This window comes from Gopherus flavomarginatus, chromosome 8 (assembly GCF_025201925.1).
Source record: "Gopherus flavomarginatus isolate rGopFla2 chromosome 8, rGopFla2.mat.asm, whole genome shotgun sequence".
Classification (NCBI taxonomy): Eukaryota; Metazoa; Chordata; order Testudines; family Testudinidae; genus Gopherus; species Gopherus flavomarginatus.
Genome location: NC_066624.1, coordinates 109,586,584 through 109,601,283, shown reverse-complemented (window position 1 = coordinate 109,601,283; position 14,700 = coordinate 109,586,584). Strand labels below are relative to the sequence as shown.

Here is a 14,700-nt window from a genome sequence, read left to right as displayed (position 1 = left end):
ACATGGGAGATGGCTCCGTGCTATGGCGATGGCACATGGGAGGTGCCGGGCAATGGAGATGGCAGAGGGGATGCACCGGGCTACGGGGTTGGCACTCAGGCAGTGCCAGGCTGTGGCAATGGCAGAGGGGACACGCCAGGCTGTGGGGTTGGCACTGAGGTGCTGGGCCATGAGGCTCGCACACGGGTGGCTCCGGGCTATGGCGCTGGCATGGCAGGTGCCGGGCTGTGGCGATGGCGGAGGGGAAGCCCCAGGCCGTGCCCCCCCATGGAGGAGCTGCACGGCGCAGGCAGTGTGGGAGAACTGCAGCCCCCGCCTCCCGCCAGCGCTCTGCCCGCAGCCTCCCCATCCCCCACCTCGCAGGGGCAGACCCCTCCCCCCTGCGCGCGAGATGCGGGGGCGGTTTGCAGCGCGCTGGGAAGCGGCGTGTTACGTGCTCGCCACGCTCCGCGCTCCGGATTGGCCGGCGGCCTGTTAAAACGCGGCACGGAGCCCGCTGTTCCCTGAGGGTGCTAGAGGCGGTGGCTGCAGGAGCAGCGGGTGAGTGGCCGGCCTGCGCGTTGGGGCGCGTGGCCGCGGGCGGGAGAAGGGAGGCGCAGCGCGGGGGCGCCCGGCCCCTCGGGGCGCGTCTCGTCACAAGCGGCCCCTCCCCCCGCCTGTGCCTACGTGCTGCGAGCCGGGCTGCCGCGGAGGTGAGCGCGGGGCGGCCAGAGGCTGGGCAGTGGGCGCGCGGGCTGCCCGGCCGTTGGCGAGGGGTGGGGCAGCTCCTGAGGCGGCCGCTTGGCTCGTGGGCTCCGCTGGCCGGGGGCAGGCTGCACGCAGGGCCCTCGGCGCGTGCGCGGTCGGGGCTAGTTTCTACCCCGCGGCGCACGTGGCGCGCGGGGCTGCCAGGGCCGCGGTGACCTTGAGCGCCCGGGGGACAGGCCGGCCGGCCCCGGGTCCCTGCAGCGCTCCAGGCCGGGCAGTTCCCCTCGGCCTGGGCCCTCCCCCCCGGCGGCCTAAACCGCGCGCTCCCTGCCGGGAGTCGGTCCTCCTGGGCCTGCCGCAGCCCATCACCGCCCCGCGCTGAGCCTTGAGACGGGCCGCTCCCGCCGGCTGCCCCCGGTCCTGCAAGGCTGCCGCTCGGAGCTCCTGGGGCAGGGGCCTCAAGCCGCGCTTCGCCTTAGCCGTGCAGCTCAGCTGCGTGCACGTTGGCGAACGGGTCTAGCTCTATAAAATGGCTCCTGTCAGAGCCGGCTTTGGTGTGACCCCAGGACACACAGCAGAGTTCTGCGGTTCTCTGGCAGGTGGTGGTGAGGGGTAGCGTGATGTTGTTTAACACCTTCTTATACTTCTGAAGCTCTGTTTTTAGACTGTCAAGGGAAGTCACTGCTATTGTGCCGGCTCCTTAGCCTGTGGCCTCTAGGCTGTGCTAGCGCTTTTGGCAGGGCAGGAGCACATGTCTCCATATTGTACTACCTCCAGCTGTCCTTACTGCAAGTACAGGCAGGCTGTAGTTGCCTAACCTTGTCAGAGCAAGTCACACTGCATTTGATTGACCGAAGCACTCGCACTATTGCTGTGCTAACGTGGTGGTCTTGTATCAGCACAATACTTGCACTTGAAGCTCAGAGGTATGTTTGCTGAGCTTTCCCTAGAAGTTGTGGAATCCTTCACTTGAAAGGTGGGGTACCTTCAGCAGCTCTCTGCTGCTGTATCAGCATAGATAAGCCCTGCCTGTAGGGTTGGATATTCTGTTTCTGGGAAAACTTCACTACTGATTTGGCTCAGTCATCTTAACTCATGCTACATGAGCTATGAAGCCTTACAAGCCAAGGCTACTACTTGGGGACCCATGTTTGCAATGAGTTTTTCCACTTGAAGGAGAGAAGTGGCTAAGGGGTAACTTCCAGTTCTGAATTTGAAGCCAGCTGTGGTTTCTTGGGTGTCTAGCAAAAACCTGGATGTACATCCCCTGGATTATGTTTATATTTCAGTGGTTTTTAGTAGCTCCATTTATAGACCAGCACCTATTGTGCTAAATGCAATGGTTTGTGTGCTCTTGAGGCAGGGACCATCAGTGTAAAGCATTACAGCAAGTAAAATACTCAGAGTACAAGGAGACAGTGAATGACAGGTGGTGGTGGTCTCAGTAAGCATGGCCAGTTGCTTGTAGCATCATAACTGAGGGATTCAAAGGAGGATAGTGAGGTAGCTTTATTGATGTTTGTGGGGAGCATCTCCCAAGGTGTGGGGGGTGGAGAACAGCATGGGAGAAAGCATGAAGGTGTTTGAAAATATACATAGTGAAGAAGGCTGGCCTCATTGGTCAATAGATGCAGGAATGATTATCTTGATAGGAATCAGAACTGGAAGGGACCTTGAGAGGTCATCTCTACCAGTCCCCTGCACTCAAGGCAGAACTAAGTATCTAGACCATGCCTGATAGGTATTTGTCCAACTGGCTCTTAAAAATCCTCAGTGATGAAGATTCCACTGACATGGCACTCTGATTTTATGAAAGTATAATGTAACTAAAATGCTTCATGCAAAAGGTGTCTTGTAAGGTATTACAAAGCTTATCTGAGTGTGGTCATTCTATTTATATAAATGTATCCCCAAGTATGAAACTAGAAATATAACTAAGGTCCTATTTGTAGTTATGCAAAGTATGGGCCATTAATGGTGGTTTGGGAGCCATCAGGATTCCATTAACTAGGACAATTTACTGTAGAGGGCTCTGTTTTACTTGTAAGTCTTCCTGTATACCTGTGCTGGCAAGTGGGTAATGAAGTCTCAGGTGACATGATCACATGTCACTGTAAACTGGAATCCATCTTTAACCTGGTGCTTTTCCCTTTAGAAGGGAGGGGTGGGAACCCAGAGGGACTTATGCAAAACATATGAGTGGATGGAAGAGAGCAAAGGGGAAGCCATCATGAGAAATCCCCTAGCTATCACCTGAGCTAGAACAAGGGCTGTACCAGGGGAAAAGATTGTCCCCAGGCTAGGAAAGCATCCAGTCTGTGAAAGAAACTTATTAAAACATCTGAGGGTGAGATTTTTATCTGTATTAGGCTTAGATTTGCACATTTTATTTTGCTTGGTAATTCACTTTGTTCTGTCACTGCTTGGAATCACTTAAATCCTACTTTCTGTATTTAATAAAATCACTTTTCTTAACCCAGAGTATGTATTGATACTGGGGGTTGCAGGGAGGCAGGCAAACAGCTGTGCACATCTCTATCAGTTTCATAGAGGGCAAACAATTTGAGTTATCCTGTATAATGCTTATACAAGGTAAAATGGATTTATTTGGGGTTTGGACCTCATTGGGAGTTGGGCATCTGAGTGTTAAAGACAGGAACACTTAAGTCTGCAGTTCTTGGGCATGTGGTTCAAACCCTGGGTCTGTGTTGAAGTAGACTGGTGTCTGGCTCAACAAGACAGGGTGCTGGAGTTGCAAGCTGGAAGGGAAAGCAGGGGCAGAAGTAGTCTTGGCACATCAGTTGGAAGTTCCTAAGGGAGTCTCTATGATCACATCCCCAGCCTCCCTGGGCAATTTAGTCTAGTGCTTAACCACTCTGACAGGAAGCCTTTGCTAATGTCAACCTAAACTGCCCTTGCTGCAATTTAAGCCCATTGCTGCTTATCCTATCCTCAGAGGTTAAGGAGAATTTTCTCCCTCCTTGTAGCAACATTTTATGTATTAGAAAACTTGTCCCCTCTGTCTTGTCTCCAGACTAAACCCAATTTTTTCAATTTTCGATCATAGGTCATGTTTTGTAGACCTCAAATGATTTTTGTTGCTCTTCTCTGGACTTTCTCCAATTTGTCCATCTTTCCTGAAATGTGGAGCCCAGAAATGGACACAATACTCCAGTTGAGGCCAAATCAGCATGGAGTAGGGTCAAAGAATTGCTGCTTGTGTCTTGCTTGCAATACTCCTCCTACTAATAAATCCCAGAATATTTGCTTTTTTGCAACAGAATTACTCCTTCCTAGGCAGTCATTTCCCATTTTGTATGTCTGCAACTGATTCCTTTCTAAGTGGAGTACTTTGCATTTGTTCTTATTTGATTTTCATTTTATTTACTTCAGAGCATTTTTCCTGAGACTGAGTACAGTAAGAATAGGATGTGAAGGATTTGAGAGCAAAACTAAGCAGCTGTGCTTGACGTGATGGAGAAGAGGGAGCCAGTAGAGGGTTGCAGAAGGGGGTGACATGATCAAAATGATCTAAAAATCCTTGCAGTGGTGTGTTGAATGGGGTAAGACTGAAAGTGTCAGGGCAAGAGAATTGGATGTTGTAATTGAGACATAGTATGATGAGAATCTGGATCAGAGATCTGTAAAGAGAATTGGCAAGATTTAGATGTTCTGGATGTGGCATAGGCTAATCAGATTTTGGCCAGTTTCCCTCCTCTCTAAATGCAGTGCCATCCAGATGCTTCACTAATGTCCTTCTGAGGTACTCAAGCAGCAGTTGCCTTAATGCATAGCAAGTTAAATTGCACAGTGTACATGAATTTACAACTCCCACTGATGGGAGCTTCTCCTGTCAGTGTGCAGTAGATGTGCCCATCATAGAAACTCACCTGTTGATGTAGTGCTGTCTTGACCAGGAGTTAAGTCAATGCAACTTTGTTCAGCTGTGTAGACTCTTCACATGGCTGACAATAAGTTATAACAATTTACAGGTATGTAGTTAGACCTGGCCTGAAGGGTGAACATTCTTGTGTTAACTCCAGCAATGCCAGTGCACAACTTGTGATTCTTGAACAGGATGCAAATATCTCTGGCTAAAGGGAACAGGTTCTATAGACCACCACATGGTGGCTTATTGAGTTCTCATCTAAGAACCCTAGGGTGCATAAGTGACATCTGGGCAAGAAACATTAAGTAAGCTAAATAACTTTTAATTCAACGTAAGTAGTGAGTCTAACATACCAAATAAAACTGCTTGTCAGCTTGGAGGGCAGTATGTTTGTCTGCCCCAATAATGGGGGTATTAACAACATGTACCAAGTGATAGCAAAACACTTATTAAAAAAGACAATGTGATTGCCCAGTCAATTGCTCAGGGAAGGCCAAAACTTGCTCATGCAGCCTTAATTTGGCTGTTTGTATAAATGCACTGTAATGTTGACATGCTATTTTTGCAGCACATCTGCCTCATTCTGTGAATGAGTAGTTAGAAGTATTCTCATTTAACTTGTGGCCTAAGGTGATATTTAATCCATGCCACCCAAACCTGATGGTAGATGCTAGATTAACCTCCTCATGGGTGTAGGTATGGTGCTCTCACTATAGTATCTGATTCACAAAACAAACTCAGAATATCCCTTTGAGTTTAGGTGCTGGTGTCCCCTCTTCACAGTAAGGAGAGCTGGAGTGCAGAGTTTCTGGCCAAATTATCAGAAGGTTTGACTAACTTTGGATGCCCAGTTTGAGACAACTAGGTCTTAAAACTCTTAAGAGTACTTGCTTTTCTTATAGCACTAAATATAGCACATGTGACTTCAGGTGCCTTAGCAGATGTGCTGTGCACTCTCAAATCTCGCCACAGGCATGTTGTGCACCCAGAAAACAGTGTGCAATTAATGGTCACCTGTGAACTCTGGTGTTAAATGAGTTGCCCAGCATTGCATAGGAACACTGGCATATACAGAGATGCTCTGGTGGAGAACTAGATTCTAACTGGCTTACCCATAAAACCATGCTTCTGCGCTCCTCCACTTAATTCAGTATACCCCTCCTCTTACCCCCTCAACAAATGAAGTAAGGTCCTGTAGACAACCACCTCATTCTCTACACAGCCTTGATTCCCAGGGCACTATTGTACACTCAGTGATACGGGGTCCTATAGAAAATTAGTAGAATTGATACTATCTTTAACTACATGTGTGCAGAATGGGGGGAGGCAAATCAAGGCTACAGAGGCAACTTTAATTCTCACACTTGCTAACTCAAGTGCTGACTCAAACCTCAATGTTTCGGTATAGCATTTAACCCCATCTCTAAAAATAAAAACTAAAAATTGCATCATATGGAACTACTGACACACCACCCCAGTTGGAACATCAACAGGGTTCCAGTCTCCAAATTCACAGCACAGATCTCTTATGCTAGCTGAGTGACTGCTAGTAGTGGTAGGCTGTTATCCTCTCTAGGGACAAGTCACTAGAGGGGTGACAACATGAAGCACACTGGCAAAGTATCTTCTGACAGCAGCAAAATGACTTATGACTCTTGGATTTAGTTCTACTTTCTGTGGAGATGTTCTAATGGTTATGGGGGACAGACCCACCTGCCTTCTCCTGTTCTTCTCCACTGTTACTACAAAACCTGTGTGTGAGGCTGTCTGGCATACAGAATTTCAGCCCAAATGTTTAGTTTTCAGTTACTTGTAACTTTGGCAAATTGGGTCTTATAATAGAAAATGCTAGCAACATTTGCACCTGTAGTTCTAGTTGAGGCTGATGGAGGAAGAGTCAAATAACTTACTTACTTAGGCTACAACTCTATCAGGTAAGTGATAAGATTTCAGTCATGGTTTCCATGACTTTCAGTGGCCTCTAACACTTTCTGCTTGAGCTTTCAGCTCCATGCCTTTTGTAAAATTCAGACAAGTAGCAGGCTTCTGTGAATTTGGTTTTTTTGCCCATCAGCTGTCTGAAATAACCATGATCCAAATCTTAACCTTAGTGATAAGTATTACCTTGTGCTCCCCCCTAGAGAGCATCATGAGACATTCCAGTACAGTGCAGGACAACACATCTTGCTTGCTAAATTCAATTAGCAAAAGATGCCAGGATTGTTACACTTCTAGTCCATAAAAGATGTGCAATCTTAGAAACAGGTTTATTTAACCTTAAGTTTATTTGTTGGTTCTAGGTCAGGGATTCTTAACCGGGGTACACATACCCAAGCAGAGGTCTTCTGAGGGGGTTAAAGAGTATATCATTCATCTAGATATTTGCCTAGTTTACAACAGGCTACATAAAAAGCACTAGCAAAGTAATGCATTAAAATGTTAGACAAAATGAGATTAAGTAGCTTTTTCAGTAATGTGCTGTGATGTGTATTTGTCTTTTTTGTAAGCAAGTGGCTCTCAAGTGAGGTGAAACTTGAGGTATGCAATATAACTCAGACTCCTGAAAGGGGTGCAATAATCAGGAGTGGTTGAGAAGCACTATTCTAGGTGTTGGAGTCACTATTCTTTTGGAGCCATTCTGAGCCTGGTGTCCTGAGACCCCACATGCTCACTGCCAGTCACTGGACTTTAAAAAGTATAGGAATGCTTGCTTAGCATGCATGCTTCCACTAATAGGTTGGGGTCTTGCTATCTAGATGGTGGCTGACTAGTCTTTCATCACTAGGAATCATACAAAAACATGGGTATTTCCTCTGCCATGGTAATCACTTCACTAAAGTGTTTAAATATTGGATTTGCTTTTCAAACAGTTCCAAAACAAAAGGTGACTTAAGACTAACCACTCTTTCTGGCCTTGGCTATAAGGATTACTTATTGGATGGGAGCTTGTGAATGTATTCTAGTTTCATTTAAAATCACAAATTACACTTTGGTTCTTAGCAATAAGCTTTAGTTAATAAAATAACTTCAGTTTGTTGGTGTTTCTTAAACTTGGTTTGGGGACTTTAAGAGACCAAACTTTGGGGTTTCCCTTTAGAGACATAGCTGAGTTGATCACCATTTCCTCCCTTCTACCCCCACACTAAGCCTTTAAATGGTATGGGGATGCAATTAGTTAGGGCAACTGCATCAGTGTTAAAACTGACCTTAGCAACGCTCCAGTACACAAACCAGAATGAATATTGTACATTTATCCAGGTGAAGCTAACTAATCTTACAACTTGTATGGTATTTGGCAAAAACTGAATAACTTTATTGGTAATACTTAAGATGAAGGCCCAGAAATACTTCACATAGAAAAGCTACTTCTACATAGCACTAAGTGGCATACCACAGTAATTAGTATTGCATCTAGCAGATTTAAGTAATGCTGCTGAAGCTGATGTGCATGATAGGAATTACAATCTTAATGTACATGTCTTCTGACATTTTAGGTTTCAGTTGAGTTGAAGGGACTTCATCCAAGAAGTTATGGACCATGCTCGATCAGCAATCTCCAACTTGGTAAGATTTCCTGTCTAGTAATGTTGGTGTAGTCTGAACACTTGCTCCTAGCTTAACTTTCACCAGAAGTAGTGAACACTTTTAGGAATAAAATCTAAAATTGACATGTAATTTTCTTCCTATTTTAAATGGTCCTGGGCCATGGTTTTTCACAAGTCGGGTTTCAGGTTGAGCACCCAAAAACCCCTAGTCAAAGTGATAGCTTTCCCCCTGCACCCAATGGTGTCAAGTTGGACATATGCAGTCACTGGTCATTCTGACTAATATTTTGGTAGTGGGAATGGAGGAACCACCATCAGCTAGAAATTGTCAAAATATAATTTTTTTAACCTGGTTTCACCAGGGAAGCTGACTTCTCTTAGAACTTATACAGACTAAGGGCTTGTCAATAACTTAGCAGTGTAGACACAACTTCTGTCTTTCACAGGTAAAATTCCCCTGTCCACTACTCCCTCCCCCCTGTAAGATTTGCTGCAGCAGGTGGCAGTGTGAATTCCCTTTGTCAGCAGGCGCACTCTCCTGTAGTCTCCTTCTTAAAATGAAGGATTAGGACTTCAGAGAATTGCTTTTGCACTCACTGGAGGGGGCACTAAGTTGAATTTTGTGGGTCTTATTTTTCCTGCTCTGTTTGTAGAGACTGGTAGGGGACAGTGTTATGAAACAGAGCTCTTATAAGGGGTGGAGGTGGGAGAAGAGTTACTTAAGAACCAGTGTGGACACAAGAACAGAGAAACTATCCAAGTTTAAGCTGAAATTGGGCAACAGCCTCAAATCTTAAGAGAAGTGAAGTTCTGCAACAGCCTTCCCAGTGGAGGGGCAAAAAACCTAACTGGCTTCAAGACAACCTGATAAGTTTATGGGGCATCTAAACAAGGTTTGAAACCTAGAAGCCTTGGCTCATTGGCTGAGCCTTAGCCCTGCCCCCTGACTATCAGGAAAGCCAGGGCTTTATAAAGCAGTGAGTCACCAGTTCTCAATTTATTCTTAGGTGGAGTGCAGGATCTGCTCCAAGAGGTAACTAGAATAGGACAGCTTGGAAATAGTGATCATAATATTTAACATCCCTGGGGTGGGAAGAACACCTCAGCAGCCCAACACTAGAATTTAATTTCAGAAGGGGAAACTGGGGTGGGGAAAATGAGGTGGTTGCTTAAACAAATTAAAAGGTACAGTGACTAGAGTGAAATCCCTGCAAGCTGCATGGACACTTTTCAGACACCATAATAGAGGCTAATGTAAATGTGTACCCCAAGTTAAACACAGTAAAAAAACTAAAGGGCCACCATGGCTTAACTATGTAAAAGAAGCAGTGAGATAAAAAGGCATGTTTTTAAAAAGTGGAAGTCAGGTCCTAGTGAGAACTAGAAAGGAGCATAAACCACTGCCAATTTAAGTCTAAAATTTATAAGAAGCCAAAAAGCTGTTCAAACTTCTATCCAAAAATTCAAAGTAATAAGTACATCAGAAGCAGGATGCCTGCTAAACAAGCAGTGGGCCCCTGGATGATCAAGATGAAAAAGGAACACTTAAAGATGTTTCACTGCAGAGAAACTAATTTCTTTGCTTCGATCTTCACGGCTGAGGATTTTTGGGGAGATTCCCAAACCTGAGCTGTCCTTTGTAGGTGCCAAATCTGAAGAATTGTCAGATTGAAGTGTCACTAGAAGTGGTTTTGGAATTCATTGATAAACTTTTAAAAGTAACAAATTGCCAGGACCAGATGGCATTTACCCAAGAGTTCTGGAAACTCAAATGTGAAATTGAGGAGCTCTTAACTATGGTTTGTAACCTGTCCTTTAAATCAGCTTCTGTACCCAATGACTGGAAGATAGTGAATGTAACACCAATATTTAAAAAGGGCTCTAGAGGCAATCCTGGCAATTAGACCAGTAAGTCTAAGTCTAACATTACTAGGCAAATTAGCTGAAACAATAGCAAACAAAACTGTCAGATACCTAGAAGTACAGAAATCATGTTGACTTGCTTAAATTTATGTTAAGGGGAAATCTTGTCTTGCTAATCTATTAGTTCTTTGAAGGGGTCAACAAACATGTGGACATAATGTACTTAGATTTTCCAAAAGCCTTTGACTAGGTCCCTCACCAAAGGCTCTTACATAAATTAAGTTGTCATGGGATAAGATGGAAGATCTTTCATGAATTGAGAACTGGTTAAGATGGGGAACAAAGGATAGGAATAAATGGTAAATTCTCAGAATGGAGAGAGGTAACTAGTGGTGGTCCCCAAGAGTCAGTCCTAGAACCAATCCTATTCAACTTATTCATAAATTATCTGGAGAAAGGGGTAGACAGTGAGTGAGGTGGTAAAATTTGCAGACTATATTAAACTGCTCAAGATAGTTAAGACCAAAGCAGACTGAAGAACTTCAGAAATCTCACAAAACCAAGTGATTGGACAATAGAATGGCAAATGAAATTTTAATGTGTATAAATGTAAAGCAATGCACATTGTGGGGCAGGGGAGTAGGTAACCCAACTAAACATACAATATGATGGGGCTAATTTAGCTACAACTAATCAGGAAAGATCTTCAAATCTCTGTGGATAGTTCTCTGAAGACATCCACACAGTGCAGCAGCAGTCAAAAAAGCAAACAGGTTGTTAGGAATCATTCAAAAATGATAGGTAATAAGATGGAGAGATCTTATATAAATCCATGGTATGGCCACATCTCAAATACTGTATACAGATGTGGTCTCATATGATCAGGGGGTTGGAACAGGTCCCATATGAGGACAGATTAAAGAGGCTAGGACTTTCCCTCTTAGAAAAGAGGAGACTAAGCAGGGACATAGGACAAGTACATAAAATCATGAGTGGTGTGGAGAATGAATAAGGAAAAATTACTTGTTCCCATAATATAAGAACTGAGCCCATTAATTTAATGAGCAGCAGGTATAAAACAAGTGAAAGGAAGTTCTTCACATAGCACACAACCTGTGGAACTCCTTGCCCGAGGAGGTTGTAAAGGCTGGAGCTATAACAGGGTTTAAAAGAGAACTAGATACATACATGGAGGTTAAGTCCATTAATGGCTGTTAGCCAGAATGGGTAAGGAATGGTGTCCCTAGCCTCTGTTTGTCAGAGGGTGGAGATGGATGGCAGGAGAGAGATCACTTGATCACTACCTGTTGGGGTCACTCCCTCTAGGGCACCTGGCATTGGCCACTGTCCCCAGACAGGATGCTAGGCAGGATGGACCTTTGGTCTGATCCAGTATGGCCATTATGTTATGAGGGGGGATGCTTTGAGACAGGCCATATGCCATTGTAGGCAATTCGTGACTGCCAGTAGCAAATACCCAACAGGTAGACAGGATGGTAGATGGAGAGGGCTTTGAGTTACTACAGAGAATCCTTTCCCAGGTGTCTGCCTGGTAGGTCTTGCCCAGTAGCTCAGAGTCTAACTGATTTCCTTTTAAGGCTAGAAAGGAATTTTCCCCAGGTCAGATGGGCAGAGACTCTAGGGGGATTGGCCTTCTGCAGCATGATGGTTCACTTGCAGATTTAAACTAGTGTGAATGTTGGATTCTCTGTAACTTGAAGTCTTTAAACCATGATTTGAGGACTTACCAGCAACTCAGCCGGAAGTTAAGGGTCTATTACAGGAATGAGTGGGTGAGGTTGGCCCACCTCATGCAGGTGATCAGACTAGATGATGGTCCCTTAAGACAATCTTGACTCAATACATGAGTGCATGGTCCTGTGCTTCCTCTAGAACAGATGAGGGTGTCCAACACCTAAAAAAAGTAAAACCTAAGGCAGCTCATCAACATTTTATCAAAGTTCTGAGCTCCCTTTTCATAACTTTAAAAAGATGACCTGACAATCTCAAACCTTTTAACTAGTAGGTTTAGATTGACTGCAGAGTTAAATGAGTTCCCAAATTGTGGGTTTATAGCAAACATCCAGTCTGACTCTAGACATAATCACTGACAGTTAAAACAATTGGCTTTTAGAGTGGGTCCTACAAAAATAAGACCCTCTACATGTGTTCTGGGATTTTGTTCATTCCAGATTGTAACACTGCAAAGCCCACTGTATTGCTGATCAGTTTTGTAATCCTCACTCATCTGACTTTTCCCATTTAGTTTGGAAGTGGGCCATTGTCATACACCCGTTTCAGTCTGGCTCGTCAAATGGATGGAGACAGTAGTCATGTGGAAATGAAACTGGCTGAAGAGGAGGAAGTTGGAGAAAATGGAATGACTGACAATGTTCATACCCATGTAGCAAAGCCCAGGAATAGTGGGAGAAACCTCTGGTGCAAGGTTGCTGCAGGAGGCCTTCTCTTCTTAATTGGTAAGCTAGAAGGGGAAAGATGGTGGGAAAGGAATTGTACAAAGTATGTCTTGGTACCTCTGTGCTCTGTTACAGTGATTCTTCAGTGTATATCTTACTATGGACCATGTACTGTAGTCTACAAGAGAATCTCAGTTAAACACCTCAGGACTGGAGATTGTTCATAACTCTGAACAAAACATTATGGGCCTTTCAGAAGTTTACAACTGTACGTTGACTACAGCTTTGAAACTTTGCTGTGCAGAAGAAAAATGCTGCTTTAATTATCTTTAAATGAAACAAGCACAGATGGCTTCCTTACGTTGTTGAAAAAATTAAATTTGCTTAACACAGTACTGTTGGCTTTCTGCTGCCTGATTGCATACTTTCAGTTCCAAATGAAGTGTGGTTGATCAGAGTTAAGAACTGACTGGAAGTTCTCTTGTACCTCACGCTTGGGGCTGAAAGTGTGAATACCTGTTGATGCTTTAAACTCTTCATTTTTGTAGTAAAACAATGCCTATAAGGTAAAGGGTAAACAGTATTATGAGGAAACTAGTTAGTAGTTTTTTCCAGCTTAACAGAGGAACAAAGCTACAATAGGTATTAATGTTGGAAGCAGATCAAGTGAGTCTTCAGGAAGATGTGGACTTCCTGCTTTAGTACTAGATGACTAGTTTAGCTACACTTGCTTTGAGTCTATCACTGCAAGCAAACAAAAACCTGAATGGTATTGGAGACCTCTTTTAGATTAAAAAATTCAGTGGTACAGGATGATCTAATCACATTTGATCTTCAAAAGCAGAATCAGTTAAACAGTGAACCTTGCAAGTTCTTATGAATTATACTGGCTTTAAAGCTTGCATGGGAACAAGCTAGTCTCCAATAAAACTCCACAACTACTTAGAATACAGTCAGGTGGCTTGAGTTAACACTAGGCTGGCTCAGTTTTTATGGCTTTTTCCCTTAGGGTTTCTGATTGGCTACTTGAGTTACCGTGGGCGAATGCAGGCAACCAGCACTTGTTCAGATGGAAGTAATACATGCAGAAACCCTACCGTTACACCTTCCACAGGAGATAATGATGAGTACATCAAAGAGCCTGAAATTGAACCTGTTCTTTACTGGAGTGATCTCAAAATGATGCTGTCAAATGAGCTGAGCTCTGTAAACTTTAACAATGTCAGGTAATGTCCTAGTTGGAGCTATTTGTTTCAGATCCTGAAGTTTGCTAGTCTGAAACAAACCACCTACCTGTTCCTGTCAAACAAGGGTGTTTAAATAACTGTAGACTATTGCCACTTCAGTTACAATCATGAGTAGTCTAGACTAAACACTAAGTGGCTTGTTCACAACCTGGCAGTGTACTGGATTGCTGGCTTTTAGCCTGGTGTGCCTTTACATTCCCTTTCCCTTTCTTCCATTCCAGGGAGCTGTCATCTTATGAAGCTGGCTCTGAAGCAGATGAAAGTCTTGCTAACAATATTCATGGTCAGTTAACTGATTTCAAACTGGATAAAGTCTGGAATGATGAGCACTACATTACACTGCAGGTCCAGGGCAGGTATGTTAATATGACAAAGACTGTAAGCTGCTTTTATTTGTTCAGGAATGGATCTTGCTAGTTCAACAGTAAAATTCTTCAGCTAGAGCAAACATTTAAGGTCTAACTCAGGCTAGTTAACATTGTTTGAGGGAAATCCAAGCAGAAGTCTCTCTAGGCATCACTTCAGCCTATGATAGCAGCTACTAGTGTGCCTAAAGTCCAAAATTCTTTTTAAAAAAACCTACCTTACAGAAGTAGACAGAGTTGGCAGACTTACCACAGTGCTAAATTGTAGAACTACGCTTTGCATAGGGTATGTCTACACTGCCCACCAGTCTGGTGGGCAGCAGTTGATCTAGTCGATTGATTTACTGCATCTATACTAGATGTGATAAATTTATCTCAAATCACTCTCCCATCAACTTCTGTACTCCCTCTTGGCAAGAGGTGGCAGCAAAGTTGACAGGGAAGCCACAGCAATCAACCCTGCACTGTGAGGATGCAAGGGAAGTTCATCTAAGATGCATCTACTTCAGCTACACTATTCTTGTAGCTGAAGTTGGACATCTTAAGTCAATTCCCCTTGCCCCTGTGTGGACCAGGTCCCAGACTAATGACTTGCTTTTACCAAAAGCAAGGCTGAAGATATGCACTGAAGTTGTCAATCTGTTAGTTCAACCCCATTTCTGTTGGGATATATAGATCCCATAGCTA

The 14,700-nt window shown here is 44.2% G+C and overlaps 1 protein-coding gene across 2 annotated transcripts in view; it reads left to right on the top strand.

Annotated features, from left to right (window-relative positions):
- Positions 1–498: 498 nt before the first annotated feature.
- The window catches only part of TFRC (transferrin receptor), a 32,118-nt gene continuing 17,916 nt past the window's right edge, over positions 499–14,700 (top strand). Inside the window, exons 1-5 of one of the 2 annotated variants that reach the window (XM_050965304.1) lie at positions 499–540; positions 8,071–8,140; positions 12,251–12,461; positions 13,411–13,627; positions 13,870–14,004. In XM_050965304.1, coding sequence (XP_050821261.1) covers positions 8,108–8,140; positions 12,251–12,461; positions 13,411–13,627; positions 13,870–14,004 — 596 coding nt within the window. In that variant the 5' untranslated portion in view covers positions 499–540; positions 8,071–8,107. Of the gene's footprint in view, positions 541–669; positions 693–8,070; positions 8,141–12,250; positions 12,462–13,410; positions 13,628–13,869; positions 14,005–14,700 lie in introns of those variants that run through there. The other variant, XM_050965305.1, reaches the window with a different exon arrangement.